Here is a 20,047-nt window from a genome sequence, read left to right on the forward strand (position 1 = left end):
AGCTGTTTCACAATCTCCTTAAGTCATCCATGGGCAGAGCTGCTGTTGACAGACACTATTCCCACCACTCTTTCCAGAGGGTGCTGCCACCTCCCTGCTGCTGCAGCATGGCTCATTGTGCCATACACAATATGACTGGCCTGGTGAGTTTCCCTGTTTTGATATTGATGAGTTAAGTTTCATGCTGCTCAGTCTCCTGGTGTGCTTCCCATGAGCTGTGTTGGCAGGAGCAGGATGAGAATGGGAAGGATGCAGGAGAAGGGCAGGGATACTTATTTTAGCAGTAATGCTGCTGTATGCCAACTCTAAGTGACCTTAATCCCAGTCAAAGGTCCTGCTTTTCATCACTCTTGGAATTAATGCTTCAGCGAATGGAACCTTATTAGGGTTTATTACAGCGCCTGGAGTGAAGAAGAGTGAGCAGAAGCTGCCACATCCCACAGGTGTTAGTGGGAGCACTGGGTCCTGCTAGATCATCCTTGTCCTTTTTAGCTCACTAACCAGGCTCTGAAAACCTCGCAAATACTGCTGGAAACAGGCTTGATGCAATGAGCATCCTTAACCAAAGTGTGTCTTGTAAAACTGTTTAATTACTTTGTCTCACCTGATAAGATGGTTTTGGTCTGTTGTGCTTGCTAGGTGATAGCAGATATAACATGAGTTTAAAAACAAACTGAAAGAAACTTTTTCCTCCTAAAGATAAAACAATAAAAGGCTCTAGGAATTGGGTGGTTATTAAAGAAATTACTTTTATTCTCTCTTCTCTGTGTGGTAAAGCTAATGAAGGCAGTTGCTGAAGGGTGATACTGTTTGGAAATGAGGTTAATTGGCAACTGAAACAGTTGCTACAGTTTCTTTTCAGAAAGAAGAAAGCAAAATAATTGAAAGATCATTTGCTAGTGGAAGCATGGTTGATTTCCTATGTATGAGGAAACAAAATTAACTAGTGCTGCCCTCTTGCAGTTGAACAGCAATACAAGCATTAAACTAGTGTCACTACAGTTACCACTTTGTGATGTTTAGGTACAATTACAGGTTTTATGAATAAAAGGTAGATAGGGAAAGTTTTCGGTAATCTCCTGGATGGAATATAACACTGTGATTGCCTCATGTAGCAACTCTTGGATGTGAAATATCGTAAATCTGGAGGAAATGAAGAAACCCTATTTCTGTGAAAACCAGTTTCCAAATTTCATATGGTAGGTGCTTTCTTAGGAGCAATATCACTTGCCAAGGAAGCCCAATAGATAATCTTCCTCTCTTTTTTTTTTTTTTTTTTTTTTTTTTCTTTCTTTCAGTACTAAAGATATCCTCAGTACAAGTGTCTGTTCTGCAGCTGGGGACGTGGTGACTTTGGTGGGGGTACCTCTGATTTAGTCAGTTAGCTCTGGGTGACTGGAAGGTCATTTTTGAGAAGGAACCCACAGAGACCTGCTTTGTCCTCCTCTTCACATGCAAGTGGTGACTCTGAAAAGTTCATGCCTTCCTATGGCTGTCTTCAAAAAGGAGGAGCCATTTGCTCCCTCCTCTGAAGAAAAGACACATTGGAGTGTTTTTTGACTCCTGAAAATCTGAAGTATGTCTAAAATCATTCCTTTTGTACTGGTGCTGCTGCAGTCTTTGGGATGTTCACTGTTCTGAACAACACCAGATGTGTGGTGTTCCTAAATATATGTATGTTGGGGATAAACAAGCAATGAACTAATCTGTACTTGTACAGTGTACAGAGCTCCATTCCTGGTCTTTTCCAGGCTTTTTTTTTTTTTTTTTTTTTTTTGTTAGATTGAAGAGTGTTAGTTTTTTTCATGGTGTAGCAATGCACTTTGCACTGCTAATAATCTGAGAGTTTTTTCCTAAGTAAATACTTATATTGTGTATGTGTTTAACTTTGGTATGTGCCATATTTTAAGTAATTTTTTCATTATTTGTGCCTATATAAAATGCTTTAAAAAGCACTTCCTCATCACCCACCATTCACATTAAGTAACAGCAGGGAAGAGGGACCTGAGATTGTACTTAGGCTTGAAAAGTGTAGAGATAACTGTTGAAGATAGGTGGCTTAGAAGGACAGGTATGATAGAAGGGCCAGAGAGAGAAGAGTGAAAAATCCTAATGAGGAGGTAAGGTGGTTGTCATGAGAGATTTAAAGGTAATTTGAGGAATTTTGGTCAATTCTTCAACTGAGCAGGGAACAAGAGATGGGGGGGTTGAGAGTCCTTCTGCCATTTGCAGGGTGAGCTGTATACACTAGACCTTCTGAAATCTTATTTCAAAAGCTATAGTTCTGAGGATCGTGCTGACGGTACTCTGACATTTGCTTTGGTTCCTTTTGCCTCATCCTTTATGGGTTTTTTTTTTTTGATGGAGCAGACACTAAGCTCAGTTTAAGATGCCCAGAAATAGCAGTGTTTCATACTCATTTTACAGTAAGAGAGCCTAACCTTTTTAATATGATGTGATTTACTTACTTCAAAATTGATATATTCTGGAAGAAATGTATTGGTGTGAACTATGGTGGATGCTTTTTGCCAGTGGCATGTAATGTGTCATTGTTCAGAGCACTAATGGCCATTTAAGATTGCAAATCAAGCCTCTCTCTGCTCTTGGCACTGATCTAACTAGTACATACAATGTCTGTTTGGCCTCATGGGGCATTCTGCCTGTCACTTCTTCCAAGGCTTCATAGTTGTATTGGGAAGTATGTTGAATTTGAAAGGATACCAAAGTGTGTGTGTTAAATTAGTCTGTCTGCCCAACCCACCCAAGATAAGACTCAATGTTTCATCTTGCAATTAAGATTGTTTAATGACTTGATGCAACATAGGGGTTGGGAGAAGTTGGGAACGTGAGTTCTTGGTCAACCCCAGTGCCACAGCTGTGTGTTGAGGCCCATGGCTTCATTAGGGTCCTTCACTGTATGCCCTTGCCTTTTACGCTTTATCATCTTCCACCAGGCAGTTTCCTAGTCCTCTCCCCTTTTATTAATCACAGTAGTTGTCTGGCTGACTTCATGCTGCAGAGCTCTGTTCAGCTGACTGCCATCTCTTTTTTTAGATCACTGCAGCGGTCGATTCCTCCAGTCGATCAGGAGCTGCTGGAAAAGAAATATACTACCGTAGTTACGTAGATTGTTAATCCTGGGGAAAACACACAAAACCAATTGTGTGCTGTCCTAATTATATGTGTTCTTGCAAACCTGTTAACCTTATCATCAGCTGTTTCTAATGGTGGAAAAAAAGTGCTGCCCCTCCTTGTTTTTTGAATGGAGACACAGACTTCCCCTCCCCCCTCCCCCTTTTTTTTTTTTACTATCCCACTGTTTTCTGGAAATCGAAACTTTAATCCAGTTATTTAATATGCTTGCAAATCTCGAAAATAATAAACTATTTCAAGTATGATAGAAGAGTCAAAATACATGCAGTACAATATTCACAAATAGTTTTGTTTTGACATTTATCTTGCTGTAGTCGTCCTGCCAATTGGCTTCAGGCACGGCTACCAAAAGAATGAACACATGTTGCATTCATTAGTTCTCATCTGGCTGTGCTTCGTCTTGCAAGACAGACAAAATCATGATCACATTAAATAGATTGTAATGCATTTGTAATACAAGTTCCCTTCTGCTGAACAGAATGATAGCTTTGCGAAGCTGCTGCTTTTAAGCCATGATATTTTGCTTAGTTTTCATATAATGGATAGGAGTATATTGCCAGTGATGTCATTGCTTTTTCGTCTCGAAACGATGTCATGTGAAAAATATTCCAATATAATACTGAGCGAACTGCTGCCCCCTTCTTCCCCCCGTGTGAACTCCCGGTGTCACTGCTCCTGTCACTCCTCGTGTCGCGCTGTGGCTGACGATAGATAGATGTGTGTCGTTTCTGACAGACAGACATGCCTTGAAGCAGTAATGGTTTATCTGCATCTGCCAGGGTATTGTCGTTAGTCAGTGCTGGTGGTTCTTTATGCCCCGAGGGCGGACAGACGGATGCCTGTGGGCTCTTGATGGTCCGTGCAGCGCTGTGCCCCTGGCCGTGAGCACCGTGTGGCACCGGGGCGGGGAGGTCGGTTCCCGACTGCTGCGGTGCCCGCTGGGGAGGGGGCAGGACCCTGCCCGTGTGCGAGCAGCTGCCGCTTTCCCGTTCGGAGGCAGCTCGGCGGGCTCCTCTTCCCTGCCGAGCAGGCCCCGGGGGGCCGCGGCCCCCGGCCGGAGCCGCCGCGAGCGCGTGGCCACCGCCTGCGGGCGGCCCCTCCCCGGGCCCCGGCCCGGCCCGCCCCCGGCCTCCCGCGCTCGCTCCGGGACAGGGGGACGGGCGGCGGGACCAGCAGGGCTCGGTGGCCCGGGACCGTGTGCTGGGTGCCCGCCAGCCGGGCCGGGGCTCGGGAGCTCTCGCTGAGGCGCGGCGGGGCCGGCTCGGCGCCGCTGGCGGCCGCGGGGATGGAGGAAGGCTTGTCCTGCCTGGCCGCAGCCTGCGACCCCTCGGCGCTCGCCACCTTCTGCACGGGTAAAGTACCGCGCCGGGAGGGCTCGCTCAGGGTGATCCCCGGCGCTCTCCGCTCCGCATTTCCCATCCCCGCAGGGCAGAAAGGGAAGCCTGTCAGCGCCGGGGTAGGCTCTGCCCTGCGAGGTGTGAGAGTGGCTCCGCGCCCCCGTCAGCAGCCCGCAAGGTGTTCCTGCCCAGGGGCTGAGGGGCTCGCTGCCGCGCGGCATCCGCACCGCGAGAAATTGACAAAACGACAAGTAAAAAAAATCGGAAAGTGTGTGGATAGCAGAGGAGGCGACAGGGCGATAAAAGATGACGCTAATGCTGGCTGGACAGGAGGCGCGGAGGAGCGTGGGGCTGAGGCTGGGACAGGGAAGAGTTTGGTGCGAGGGACCTTTCGCAGCCCTCGTGGAAGGGCGGCTCTGGCGTGTCCAGCCTTTCCTCTGGACCTCTCGGTTTGACGCTCTCCGAGGGAAGAGCCGGAGGAAGCCCCGGCGGGACTCGCGGGGCCTCAGGCAGGCGGCAGTAAAGGCTCGTTCAGCTTGGGGAGAGCAGAACTGCGCCTGCTGCAGCTTTCTCTGTCTGGGGAACCTGTCTTTGCCCTTCAGAACTAAGGGCTTTTTCCCATTCTCCCATTATTTTTACCAGTGTCATAGGAAAAATGAAATATTTCAGTGCATATTTCCTTTCTTTAAACAGCTGCCCTTAAAACAGCCTCTCTTGAGTGCGAATTAGGTAACTAATTGTGGCGTTCTGACTGTAGCTACCGAAACTATATGGTCTTAAAAAGACCAACCAAATAACCCTAACCAAGAAATCCTGTCAGAGATAAAGCGTGTTCCTCTTGCACACCGAGTGGAGGTGTTTTACTGCGAATGAAACAGACATCAGCGAGCGCCCGCTCTTTGTTTGCTGATTCATGCCGTGCAGTTTGGATACAAACGCAGCATCTTGCATGTGAAACGTACGGCCGAAAATATGATGGTCTGCAGAAAACTTTTCTTTAAACAAGAAAAAACAAGCACTTAATGCGTAGATTTCTATGGGCATTTAGTGGAAGAAAGGAATGACCTTGCTATAGTGTACTTTGTTAAAGTGAACAATGTGCACTGTACTTCATATGCTTCAGAATTCCAAGCATTTGGTTTAGAATTCAAGATGTTGCAACCCTCAAGAAAGAGGGGAGGGTAAATTGGAAATGTTAGCATCTTAAGTGCTTTATGTGATTTTTTTTTGCAGGCTTGCAAGGATTTTTACTGTAGAGAAGAAAAGCTAATGTTTAGCTGTTTGTCTTCAGAACAAAATTCAAAAGAACAGCATTTTTTATGGCTATAGCTTGGAGCTTTGTTACCAGTATGTAGAGGTTTATGTGACCAACATTTCCACTGACTTTAATGGCTAACAGGAGTTTCTGTGATTGTCTGTACAAAATGTAAGTGTCTCAAACTTTAGCTTGAGGCATATCTTGAAGTTCCAAAGGGAGTGGGACATAATGGACTTACCTTTGAGATTTGTATAGGAATCCAACAAAATAAGAATCAAGAAACGCATTCTTTTATGAATGCCTATGTTCTATTTCAACTTTTTTCTGTGTCTTAGGAAATTATTTTTTCTAAAATCTTGATAAAAGACTGAACATTTTGCGGTATAAGGGTTGGCATTTTTAATTGAAAGAAAATGTGGCTTTGGATATTCTTAGCAGGGTAGTGTGTTTTGTTGATTTAAAACTTGATTCCTACTTGTACACTTAAACCTAATACACTTTTATATCACGTTTTCCAATGACTGTGTGTTGGCTTGGGTGTAAAGTTAGAGTGATAAGAAACTGCTATGATGGAGAGATAAGAAACTGCTATAATGGAGAATCAACAAGTGCTTTGTTCCTGTGAAATTTCTAACTTCAGCCTTGAGGGTTTTTAGTAACTTTGCATTAGTAACAAGTATGGAAATGCCTGAGATTAAGTTATAGAAAGTATCTTTTTTTTCTTCTTTTTGTTGGGCTATACATGCTCATTCTTGCTTTATTTAACGGAGCTTTAGGCTTTATACTAACAGTAGGGTATTTCAAGTGAGGGTTTTGGGTATAGCTTTTTTTTTTTTTTTTTTTAATAAGCATCCTACAGTGATACACTTTGCCATAGGAACTTTTCTGCCTTTAATTGTGACTTGTTTTGTGCACAAGCGTCATTGTACATACCTCTAATTGCCCATTTCTTGCCAAAGCTAAAAATTCATTCCTAATTCAGCATTAAACAACTAGCATTTCCTTTTAACATATGGGGTACAAGTGCTGATAGGCAATTTAATCAAAATTTTTCAAAAGTTCAGTAGGAAATACTTTTTTTTTTCCTTTTTCTAATTAGCCTTTTATAATTAAAGCTAAGGCAAAGACGTGTCCCTTAGGAAGAGCATAGCTATCAAATTGGATATGGGCTGGAATTTATCTCAGACAATACAGATCAGGACAGAAATTTTCAGTTTGACCAAGGAAAATATTTACCTGCAAACAAATCTTCAGTTGGCATGCTTCTAGATTAAATATTCACCTCCAGTGACACTTGGCATTGAAATTGGTATTTATAAATGGACAAAAAAAACAAACTCCAACATCCTACTATTTTTAAGCTTGATTGCTTTCAGACTCTTGATTTGTATGCATTTGTCTTTAATGTTAAACCTTGTAGAGAGTTTGCTTAGGGTTTTTTCACAGTGGGGTTTGGCCAGTTTCTGGAGACATTGATGGCAATGGTGGGGTTCTATCAGTGGCTCTGTGGGGTTTCTCTGGGGGTGACACTGAGTCTGCCTTGGGCTTGGTGCCTCTGGCAAGGGGTTGTCACTGTGCTGTGGAGGACACCTTGACTGGCAGTGGCTTTGCCACCTGCCTCGCTGGCAGGCAGTGACAGTGGCTGGCACATACTGCTGTTCTTGCTGCCTTGCTTCCCTGCACAGGTGCTGGTGCAAAAGTATTTAATTTGAATTAGTATCTGACATAAGGGACTGTGCTGTAGGTATTTGGGTGTTATAAGAGCCTTTTTCTTTCTAGTGCATGCAGTGCTATGTGTACACAACAAAAAATTTCAAATACTAGAGGTATATAATAGAGGTTGGAGGGGTTTCCATCTCACACTATTTAGAAGCCCAGTACCGTGCCTCCATAGAAGTCTCTTTTCTTTCTCTTCATAGTTACCTTTTAAAACTGTAGTATCATTTTGGGTAACATTTTTTCTCTTTTGCCAGTTAAGAGCTCTAGCTGGCTCCCAGCAGTTCTAGGAACATGTATTAGTCATCAGAAGGGGGTTGAGAGGATAATATGACTTGTGCAGGGTAATGGTTAGCCTTTTTAGCAGTTGCAGAATGTAATTCCGAGTTGAAGTAACTGCAAGCCACACTTGGAAGTTGCTGAAGTATCGAAATTGGTGAAATGTCAGAGGTAGAGTTGACGCAGCAAACTTGTCATTAAAGGTCAGCTAGAAAGGTTCAGACCACAAACACTTTCTCAGTATCAAGTCTTTGCTCTCAAATTTTGAGTAATACCCCGATTAAAAAAGTATCTTTATGGACCCTACGTCACATCCCTGCTTGACACAGAGAAGTAAGTTCAGCAGGAAAGAGGTAGCATTGGAAACTTCCCTCTTGCAGCAGGCATCTTCAACCTGCTCATTCTGCATGGAGCCAGAGCAACTTTGAGAGCAGAACTTGCAAAGGAATACAGGAAAAGTTCTGGACATGCAGCTCCTGCCCTGTGAGCAGGGAAGAAGGAATAACCAGACATGACAGCCATTAGTCACAGCTCTTTATTGCATGTTGAGAAGATGCCCTTGTGCTTCATAAAAAGAGGACTTAGACATGTCTTCTTGCTTTGCTCTCCTCTTCCAGCATCTTTTTTGTTCTTTGTATGTTCTAAAAATGGATTAATTTGTTGGCGTTTGCCTTTGTTTGCCTGTGAAGGTCTTCAGAAGCATTTAAAACCATGGTAATATCCACGGTCTAATTTCTGATACCTATTAAATGCATCAAAGGAAGTGTTCACTTCCCTGAGAACCTGGTTTGAGTTGACCCTTTGGGTTTTTGCAGGATTTGACTTATTTGGTAAATAAATATCACAGTGCCTTGAGCATTAAGGTATTTTTGGGATTACTTTTCTTGGATTAAAGAGGTGAAAATCAGAGCTGCAAGTGTCACCCTGAGTGGTTTGCACTGATGGTGTGCAGTTTCTGTGCTGGGGTTATGTTGTGTGTGTGGTGGCAGAGTAGCTCCAAGGGCTGTTTGGCCAGAGCTGGCCAGTGAGCTGATCCATCTGAAAACTAACTGGGGGTGGAAAAAGTTTTCTATCAGGTAGCCACCAAAAATTATGTCCTGAAGCAGATACTGGGGCAGAAAAAGCAGCCTGATCCTTCAAGGAAAATCACCCCTTTTAGCAGCAGCCCACAGTTTGACTGGCTTAAGAACAAATGAAATCATGCCCAAGACAGTACTACAGACTGAATGAATACTAAAATTAGAACAATCTGTTGTTTTGATTTTTGATTTGATCTTAATGCAGAGAAACAAACTCAGGGTCTCCTAGTGTTTCTGGTTGCTTTCAGCTTCAGAGTCTTGAATGATTATTTTTGAACAACATTGAACTGAAGAAAACATCTAATGGCTTTCACTGAAGAAATTTTCTAATTGCCCATCTTCACAATATTCTATGTATTTTTGCAATCAAGGAGACCTTTAGGAATGAAATGAAATTAAAAACTGCTGAGAAAAAAAAACTGACAAACTTTTTTTCTTTAAAGGATGCAGTTCAAATTTTTAAAAAGTATCACTCTGTATGTACTATAAATAATTGTGTTTTGTTAGAATTTTGTTCAGTGTGGGGCAGAGCTGTGCTCCTGGCCCTGCTGTGGCAGGGTCACTTGCCTTCTCCACTTTTCTGGGAAGTCTTCCCCAGCTCCCCCAGATATACATGTTGCGTGTCACGGAGCGCTCTGGCATGAGAACTTTGTCCTGTGCAACTTGCAGGCTGCAGGAATGGTCACACCTAGTTAGAGTGTGGGCTTGCACGGGAGTTGCAGAGGGCTAAGTGAAGGCGGAAACTTGGAGCTTGTTGACACAGTAGGTTAGTAAATGTGGATTAGTAGGTTAAACAAGCTGGCATTTAGTCTTGAGTAAGAGCAGTGTGCTTGTGCAGTTACAGCATGAAAGCTGTGATGCTGTTAACTCTCTCTTGGGCTCGCTCCCTGCTGATTTATGTGGCCATACCCCACGTTGCAGCCCAAAATGCATATTTTGTTAAAATTCAAGTTGTCAAATAAGATTGTTGGAAAGGTTAGAAGATGCTGAAAAGTTATAAAATAATTTTGTTCCTGTTTATGTATTCTGTTGTGGTGGGAGGAATATTTTTTCATGCATGAAGGATCCTGTTATTTTGGTTGGCAGTATTATGTGGAAATAGTATCCTCCTGGATGGTTCTTTTATATGTACAAATAGCTGAATTAGCATAGCTAATGCTTAGTAAGTATATGTGGAATTAATCAGTCCTAAAACATAAGCATTTAGTGGAATAAACTAGATAATTCAGTGGTTTAAGATAATAGCTGCTTTCAGAGTAACTGTTATCTTTTTGGCTTTAGATTGTTCCCTCCACAGTTATCAAACAAATACAGATCTCCAGGGTTTAAAAAAGAGAATGAAACTGAATTGCAAACACTGGAGACCTATAATATGTAGCTTTTTCCAGAGTACTTTTCACTTTGAGTTGGAGTGTATTAGTAAAAAAATCTGTAAACTTTATTTCTGTGGGTTCAGGCAGGCCTAATCTAGCATTGCTGTTCCTAATCTTTTATGAAAAGCTGGAAATGTTACCCAGTGATAACCAGAGAAGAGCTCTGACATGGGTCTTCAAGGGACCGACAGCTGATTAGCAGTGGTGGGTTGAATGGCAGTTCAGAGGTTCTCTGGTTGCTTTGGTGCTCATGTACTTTTGCAGAAAAACTTTCCTGTTTTTTTTTTTTTTAATTGTGTCTTTTAGCAAATAAAACTTTCTCTTTCTGTGGTGGCTTTGATTGTTATCAGTTCTTGACTGATTGATGCCTTAATTTTGATGAAGAAGGCAATAAATGGGAAAAAAACACAACCTACTTGTAATTTGTGACACCGCTGTTACTTAGACCCAACCATATTCAAGTTTTGTTTTCCTGTTAAGTATTTGTAGCACTTACAGTATTTGTAACACTGGGCATATCCATGATCAGTCACTATTGCTATTTGCAGAGCTATGGGGGTTTTTCTTAACCTAAAAATTGTTATTATGTAGCAAATAGTAGGAAAAAAGAAACCTGAAGATTTTTTTATGCTTCAGAGACTCCATCTGTAGGAAGATCGGTAATCTGTTTATGATACAAAATATGATGTATTTAAGCAACTTTGATAGATATGTCCCTTTTGAGTGTACAAAATTTGGCAAACATTCCACACAGAAGTGTGCTTCCCTACAGGATCCTTTGGGAAGAAAGGAAAAAGTATCCTTACAGAAAGGCATTTTTCCCATGTAAGCAAATTCCATGCACATATGCATGTGATTTATCAACAGTGACTGTGATAGTTCAATTTTGTGTAGGACTTGTACATAAAATACCTTCGAGGTGAAATTTTAGAAGGTCTTAGCCCGCCTATGCCAACCAAAGTGTTCTATCCAGTGATTGATTTTTCTCTGGGAAGTTGTAGCATCATGTAACACTGTTTCTGAGTGTTTGTGTTTGCTTTGCTTTGCTTCAGTTTTGCAATCTGCTTTGTGGTTTGGCCTAAATAAAGGTGAGACTTAATTCCTCCCTTTTCTGGGGAGTTTTCCATTTTAGGTGTAATAGTGCCAGGATTAGCAACTGAAATTGTTTGAAACTGGCTTCAGTTTTATGTATTCATTTCTGCAGAAGCAGCCTAACTGCAGCTTTCAAATAAAATAGATGTGCAGTAACACATAGAGATGTCTGCCAAGCTGTTCAAGAATTCTTCCTTGTCACGAATTAAATCTGTTTAATTTCACAATTACATAAGTTGTTTATGGGGCATTTGTGGGAACTTGTTGATAGTGTCCTTGCTAAGGAGAGTGCGGCAATGCTTGGTGACACATCTGCAGTCTGCATTCTTTAAGATACTATCTTTGCAAAATAACAAATGTTAATATTGATGTTTCTACAGCTCTTGAGAAGCAGTGTGTTGCAGGACAGTCAGTCTCCTGTCAGGCAGTAGCAGCCGCAGCAGCAGGAAAGGTGTGAACAATGCTTTCCACCCACACCTTGCTTACAGCTGTTACTTCACCAGGGCTGTTTAACTGCTAATGAAACAAAACAAAAAATCTTAACTAAAGAACTAATCAGTTTAATTGTATTTATACTCAGTCCCCCTTTTTAAGAGTGGCTGTTGACTTTCACCAGCATAGATACTTCTTATTGCTCTCTGCCTTGTATTTTCTCTGACACACAATGTGCAGATACTCCATTTATTTCTCGCTAGTTCCTCCTGTGTAGTAACCGAATTGGAGACTGTGACTAATGTGTGATGAGTAGTTGTAGATACCACCTTCCAGGCTGACTGTGTGGGAGCCATGTGCTTTATCCTTGAAATCAAGCAGATGGCTTAGCTGTGTCTATAGTATGACTGGTCTTCATGGACATGGGTTAGTTCTTTTCTATGCAAAAAACCCCCAGCCAAGCCAAACTGCTGTGGATTTGGTTCCACCTGGAGCAAACATGAGCTGTTTTAAAGATGTTCCTCTAATACCAAAGCTGCAAGCAGTTGCAGAAGCTGTGGAAGCTTCTTGGTGGAGGTAAACAAAAGCAGGATTTTGCTGCTGTTGCAAGTGCTGAGTTGGATGAAGTTTGTGATTAGAGAGCTTTAGTCCTGCATTCCTAAGAAACAGTGGATTTTTAAAAATATCAAAACCAAACCTTGTGTCTGTTCTTGCTTACAAGACAGAGGTGAGGTAGAATGGCTGTGAGATGGTATCCCCTGCAGCAAGGAGGGTGACATTTGTATAGCGGAGCTGGGATAAGGGGTGCCTTCTGCAGGAGATGCTGCCCAGGGGATGGACAAAGCATGACGACCTTGCAAGCACAACCGGCTGCTCCGGCCCTGCTGCGCCAGAATGAATACTCCCACCTGGACTACTGGAATGAATACTCCCACCAGAAGGCTTGTCTCTCAGAGGCTGTTTTTTTCGAGTCAGGGAGTGGATTGTCATCCTTAGGTTTTGGATAAGAAGATACAAAGAGGGACAGTAACTCCTCAAGGTCACTTTATTTTGTCAGAGTTGGCGTTTTACTGAATGGCCTCTGGGATGGAGAGGTAATAAAGCAGCAGCCACATAGGGATGTGAGTAAGTGGAAGGAATTCCTATACCTGAAATACCAGAAAACTAAGATAAGGCAGTGAGTTGGTGAGTCTATTTCAAAACAGGTTTTCCCTTTATCTGAAATTGCCATGTCCTGTGACTTGGCATGATAAGAGCCATGAAATAGCACTGTGTACACCAGCGCTGGTGCCTCCCCCTGCTCTGGGCTAAGCACGTTTCTGCTGAGCACAAGAATGCTCAGATCCTGCTTTTTCCAGCAGTGCTGAAAGGGAAGGCTTTCCCTGCAGGGTAGATGACTGTTTTGGGAGAAGGAGGTCTGTATTTCTTTGGGAAAGGAAATTAATACTACAGGCCAGGTTTCTGTTTTTCTTGATGGAGTTTTGCATAGTGGCACTTATGATGGATTGGCTTAGAATAGCACAGAATGAGATCAAAGAATTGGTTTGTACAGTGGTATTTTTGATGTTACAAATTAGATATTTATGAGTCCTGGGGGAAAGAAATGCACAGCACAATGAAGCAGCCAGTACAAAAAATTTCAGAAACATTCCAGTACTTTTATTTACAGGGATAATGTCTAACTTGATTTCTAGATAACAGAAACTAGAGATTATTCATTTGTGTGCCAGGAGTTGAGATGAGTAGAATTTTGTAAATAAACACGGCATGGTACAAAATAAAATGTGTCCATAAAAGAAGGGGTTATTCTGCTTTTCCTGATGTTATCTCACTTAATGATATCAGTGCTTTTCTGTTTTGCTGCTGAAATGGTACTCTAGAATTGATGAGAATATAGCAATCTTAGAGTAGAAACTTTTCCTCTAGGGCAAAAATGTACTTGTTAAAAGCATATCACAAATAAAATCCCAGTTGAGTTAGTTGCCCAAATAAGCAATAAATATTTAAGATATTGGAAGATTGCCATAAGTGTCAGTTTGAAAGTATGTTGGTACTACTGATTTCAGATACTTTGCAGCAGAGGAGATGCGCTGCCAGTAATGGGGAATGTTGGACTTGACCTGTGTTGTTGCAATCTAAAGATTAAATGTTTTGCAAACTTGGATTTATTCACGTGTTACTAGAAAAGTTTATGTTTTGGAAATAGAGCTTGGATAATCAGAGGTAAGCTGTATGAATTGGGACTTAAATTCTGAAAAAGAAAAGTTTCCAAATATATAGACACTTTGAGTATGAATTAGAACCATCACTCTGACAAGAGCAGTTAAAAAATAAGCGGTACTGGGTGGAGGGAGGGGTGTGCAGAGAGAGAGGGAGAATCTGAGATTACTCCTTTTTTTCTCTTCTTCCCTCCTTGCTCTTCCCCACCTTTCCATTTACAAGCCTCCACACCAACTTCCTTTCCTGCCACAACTGCTGGTACCTATCTGTGCAAATGAGTTGCACAGTATTCCAGGAAAACCATTGTTTCAGATGGTCCCATATTTCTCTGTGAACTCTGTGTGTTTGCTGGGCTTTGTGATGTTTTGGATAGCAGTACTTCTCTCTGAGCCTGATTGGTTATCATCATGCTTTGTGTTGGGCAGATTAGTGACAATTAATGCTGCCATCTTTTTGTAGATTTGTGCATTAAAGACATAAGGTTAAAGAAGAGTGTTCCAAGTGGGAAGCCAGACTGAACTTAAAAGTTAGAATTAGAGTTGTCCTTCAAGACTGTTTTGAGATCATATAGGTAGTGAGATGCATGGAGGAGATCATAGTCTTTTCCAAGTTAGAACTCTGAAAAGGTGATTCTTCCTATAAAAGCAGTTGGTTGGTATTTTGAGTTAACTTTATTTTCTTTGTGTGTCTCTCTCTTATTTTTATGGGAAGGCTCTTAATCTTGCTTCTTGAGAAATTGCATGCATTTAAATGCTGACCTTGCTACAGCACTCAGGGTAGCACTTAGGGTACAGCCCACAAGTGTTAATTAACCTTTAGGCAGTGTGGGATGATGAATTTCATTTCATTTAACAGATAAAGAGTGGTGTTAAAAAGAGATTAAGGTCAAAAGCATCTGATAATTACCTAATTTTCTAATTAAGTAGTCACCTAAATTGAAATTAGAAAGGCTTGATTGTCGAAGTGCATATGAAGGAATGCCCTGTACATGTTAAAGCCTGATTGCTCCTGGTTGGTTTACCTGTGAGAACTGAAGTCTGGTATTTTGGGTTAGGCACAACATGTAGGCTTCTCTGCAGTGAGGCTTTGGGAGTTGAGGAGAGATGCTTTCCTGTTCTTGGTGTCCTGCTGTGGCCACCCCGGAGCCCCAGGCAGTGGCTGACTTTGTCTTCGTCCTACAGAGCTAAAGCCTGTTGAGTTTCACCATAGGATGGCTTGGGTGCCATCTGCTTTTGGTGCAGGGACGGGAGTGGTGGCTGAGCCTTCAGTGAAGAGGAAGACTTCCAGAATGTGCTCCCACTTCAGCATATGAAAAGTTGCTTTCTTAGAAAATTTTAGCTAGATGAGTTTGAGCATGGGAATTAACCTACATCATTTCATGCTCACTTAATTTGTCACTTTTAAATTAGCATTTTAACATGGAAGTGTTCTAACACTTCTTGCACAATATGAAATATTTCCAGTGAAGGAATACTACTCTACGTGTGCAAAAGTGTTAATGCATGTGTAACTTACAGCAGAGCAGTTTATTGCAGCTGTCTCTGGTTTCTGTGTGAATTTCCAAACCTCTGTCTTAGAAAAGATGCCCCCTGCCCCTCTCCTTACTGTGACATGAAAGTGGGGTGGCACCAAATATTGATAAGCGCTTGGGATAGCTGCTGAGCCATTTATATGGGGGATCCCAAGTGGGTGCCACCATGGATTCTGTCTATGGGGTGTAGAGGTCACTGATTTGTAGCAGAAACAATATTTTGGAAGGGGAAGGGCTTGTCTTGCGGGTTGAAGGCCAAGCATTGAAGAGCAATATCAGGAGCCAAGCCATATTAGGGGAAGAAAAGTACTTAAAAACCACAAGGCTTTTTAAGCAGTGGGTGGGGAAAAACCCGTGAATGGTCTTACTCTTGAGATGCATCTCCATGGAGGTGGAGCTGATAGGAAGTATGCAGTTGGGGAAGGCTATGAGGCAGTGCCTGCATAATTATCTGCCTCTTTAAGTAATCAAATGGATATCTGTGTCGAATATGAGAACTGTCTGTAAGTGTTTGTTCTGTTTTTGTAGTCTGCCTATCAAAGCTAGTATCAGCAAGTATGAAATATAAAATTTTTGTGCCCAGTAAGTTATACAGTTACCGGAAACTTAGGCAAGCAGAACATTCATGTTGATCAAATATTGTATGGGTGGAGCTGTGCCCTGTGTATCTCATGCTGATATATTTATAGATTATCTGTATTAAAACTGAGTGTTTGCAGCAGCAGATACACAAGCTTATTACAAAAAATATTTATATTTTCTGTAATTTGTAATTATTATTGGGTTATTTTTTGTCTGGATGTTTTTGTGTCATCTTTATATCTTTCTCCTTCCTTTCATTTTTCATGTCAGGAAAATAAAAATATACTAAAGCCTATGTGCACAAATCTAACTATCATATACAACTATAGCTACTAATTGTTAAATGTGAAGTGGTAAATCGTCTTACATATCAGAATAACTCTTTCAAATAAAGTTGCTTGAAAACATGGATCATGTTCTTTATAATGTAGTGATGCAGGCACATGAACATGCTTCAAACTGACCATAAAGCAGTCCACAGTATTGAAAGCTGGTAGCAGCTGTTGCACTGCAGAATATTCATGGGCTTCAACAAAATCATATCTTGGATCATCTACAGACAAATAAAATACTGCTTGCTGTGGACTTGTGATCAAAATGGTTTGTGGAATGGCTAGTGTAGAGTAATATATAATTTTTTTATTATTATTAACTACTTGTAGGGGGTAAAATAAGATGAATGTATGAAACATTAAAAAGCTCATAAGCTGTGCAAGGAAGACAGTCTGGTTGATGTGATGGTCCTCGTGCAGCATCATTCCTGAGCAAAGTGGAGTGTGACAACGTGTTCTTCCTGAAAACCTGAAGAAATGTCTTTGAAGGAGACAAATTTCAGGTTTAGCTTGTGTTGGAACCGTTAATATACTGCACTGTATACAGTCAGTGACTTACCTGTACCTGTCTCAGAACATCTGTATTGTTATTCTGAAAAGAAAATAAAGAATTTACACTTTTGTCACCAGTATCACGTGTGAGATCAAGCAGTGTGTTGGTTTTAATTTGATGTAGGAAAACTGGAAGAATAGAGAAAAGAATGAAAAACTAGCAAAGGAAGCCAAAGATGTGTGAGGAAATTGAGGAAGTTAAAGGCCAGAGTCTTGTGCTTGCAAGAAGGGAGAGCTGGGGAGAACTTACCACTCCACTTCCATGCCATAATCTCTAGGTACTAGGATAAGGCAGTATCATTTAGGTTGTGGGGGAGCTCTTTGAATCCTCTGTGTTCATGTTATGTGCTTTAATTCCCATTCTTGGATTATTTCCATGACTCACATCCTTTACAAAACTGAGATAATTTGTGCATGTGCTGGCATTTGGAGGAGATACTGCGAGCAAAAGTATGGAGCCTTAATTCTACTTTTCTTTTTGTTGTTGTTGAAAATTATGAACTACAGATTTTGAACGTAATTCTTGAACTTTGCACCTTTTATAAGCTACTCTTAAGACAGATGATCTGCAGAAAACTGCAGAGAGTTTTCTTCCTCATAATGTGTAGGAAAAATAAATTTGTCTGGTATCTCTCTGGAAATACAAGCATCATCCAGAGTCAAATTTTTCAGTGCTCTTTAGAACAAAAATTGGAAGTTATACAAATACATACTTTCCAACACACGTGAGCAGATCATGGTCCTCATGAGAAAAGGTTCCCTGGGGACAGTTATCTCCTGAAATTGTCAGCCAGATCTTTATACCAGTCCCAGTAATTTCTGTTCCTTTTCCCTAATAAAAGACTCTTACCACTCTTTGCAAAATATAGAAAATGCTGTGGGTGCCTTAACAGCCAGGTGTTTAAAATTACCTGTGGTTTATATGGCTTTGTTGGATAAAACATAGGATTTTCCACCCCGTGGTTTAAATTTCCATGGGCTGGAATTTGTAGAATTTGTTTTTCTGAAATGCTGCTTACATCTGAAATTAATTCCTTACTTAGATTTAGTCAAAGCTGGGAGGAATTGACTCTAAGGGGTGATAATGGATGCTCTGGATTTGTTGAGAGGGTCCAGAATAGACAGTTCAGTAGTAAGATTTTTTTTTTCCCAATGTAGCCAGTTCAGCATTCTCCTAGACAGCAAGTGATGAAGCGTGATGCTTTTCAAATGCTGGAACCATCACATGCCTGCTAGATGAAATTTGAGGAGTGATACGTGGCTTGGAAGGATTGTTAAGTACCATCACTATGTCCTGGATACTTGTTTTCAAACTCCTGGCCCAGGTCTAAGGGGGCAGTTTGAATTGCTACTTTGTTTGATCTGCTAGGAGTGGTTTGATGCCTGTGGCTGTGAGGAGTCCCACACAACCTGTCTGTTGAGTGGTGTTCATTGACTCTGAGAAATGAACCCTCATTTTTAGAGTTGTCCTTGTGTCTCATGAGTACCGAGAAGAAGCATCCCATGTATATCCCTTCTTACTCCAAAAGTAAGGGAGGAATTGATGTTTTCCTGGTTAAAATTAAAAAAATCAAACCAATGAACTATGAAAAATAACAGAACATTTTGTCTTGAAAGTTGTTGTACTATATGGTTAAACCTAGAATGTTTTGCTGTCATTTGAGTGCCAGTACTCTTACCTTAAATCAGTTTTTAAGACTGAAATACCTTAGATTCACATCTCTGTCGATGTCTCCTCACTACTACCAGCGAGCACTGTAGATGATGCTTTTTTTCCACAGTGGATCTTGTTCCCAGTGTGTCCCATAAAGGCATACGTCATCAACAGCTTAGAAAGCACGACCAACACATCAGAAATGGCGATGTTTGGTTATAATAAGAATAACCAGATAACTAAAATGGTATTTTTTAAATGAATCAAATGAATGAATCAATAGTTGACTGCACTTACAAATTACTTGCTCTATTTGCCTAACTGGTTTCCCTTTTTAGATAAATTTCCCTCTGGTTTAATAAAAGAAGAGCAGCTTATGGAAAGCCTGGATAGATGCATGTCTATGTCAGCACAAGGGAAAGGACAGATGTTTAGGAGTGGGAGAAGAGGAAGGGAGGAGATGAAATTTTGCTTCCCATTGACTGACTGTTCTTGCATAAGAGCTGTTTCCTCTCTGAAGGAGGAGGGCAAGTCCTTGAAGGAAGGTTTTTTTTTTTGCTTGAACTTCTTTTGAAGTAGTTCTTTAGATTATAAAATATGTTTTAAATGAAAGAAGAAATCTGGAAGAGATTTTGAAAACTTCTGTGAAGAAAGGTGTAATTGTGCAGATTTGTCAGAATGATCTCATGGATTCCAGCTTTGTTTACTTTTAGGGCATTGTCTTTTAAGATAATCCCTGCTGAGTTACTTTTCAAGACACTGCCAGGAAGGGCATGTTGGAATTAAGTTGAATATTTGCTATAATAGGTGAGCTATTTGGGTTGGGAATGAGTAGTTTTAATTCTGTAATAGTTGCCAGGGTAATATATGGTTGTCATCACTTGAAACAGATGCTGCTTCTGTAGATTGATAAAGAACAATGAAATGTCTTCCAAGTGTGCTACTGTATTCTTTGATCGACCAAATTAGTCTTGATTTCCTGGTGATATCCTTGCCCTCCAGCTTCTTTCAGTGTCTCCTGTGCCCTCTCTGCAATGCAAAGCAGCCACTGGTGTTTTGGAACCTCCCATTGTACAGCAGGGCACGTTGCTTTGCCTGGTTTGGAATCAGCTGAGTGCCTCAACCTTCTTGGCCTTCTCCTCATGCCCCATTTCCATAGCTGTGCCCTCTGACAAGCTGTTGGGTTGAAGATGAGTTTGAGGGTCCTTCTGCCTCTCTGTGCTGTGCCAAGGTTTGAGCCTCCCCAGCACAGCTCACCGAGGAGAACATTGGTCAACTCCTCTGCCATCTCATCAGATGTGTTGAGCAGGTCAAAGCATTGCAGCTCACCCTCACGGGGCAGGAAGATTGGCTCTCTTGTTGTTCTTCAGAGTTCTAATTAGTGACATAACTGTGCATTTGTAAGTTGCAGCAGCTGGATAATGCACCCCAGTTTTGGGGTGCTGGGGTTCAACAGC

At 41.4% G+C, this 20,047-nt stretch overlaps 1 protein-coding gene across 8 annotated transcripts in view; it reads left to right on the plus strand.

The window, feature by feature from the left end:
- EML4 (EMAP like 4) overlaps positions 1 to 20,047 on the plus strand; it is a 146,911-nt gene that overhangs the window by 55,771 nt on the left and 71,093 nt on the right. For 3 of the 8 annotated variants that reach the window (XM_068185831.1, XM_068185833.1, XM_068185834.1), the window contains exon 1: positions 4,341 to 4,505. The exons of 2 other annotated variants lie outside the window; for them this stretch is intronic. In XM_068185831.1, coding sequence (XP_068041932.1) covers positions 4,439 to 4,505 — 67 coding nt within the window. In that variant the 5' untranslated portion in view covers positions 4,341 to 4,438. Of the gene's footprint in view, positions 1 to 4,211; positions 4,506 to 20,047 lie in introns of those variants that run through there. 3 more of the 8 variants (XM_068185826.1, XM_068185832.1, XM_068185827.1) reach the window with 2 other exon arrangements.

This window comes from Anomalospiza imberbis, chromosome 3 (assembly GCF_031753505.1).
Source record: "Anomalospiza imberbis isolate Cuckoo-Finch-1a 21T00152 chromosome 3, ASM3175350v1, whole genome shotgun sequence".
In the NCBI taxonomy this organism is placed as follows: domain Eukaryota; kingdom Metazoa; phylum Chordata; class Aves; order Passeriformes; family Viduidae; genus Anomalospiza; species Anomalospiza imberbis.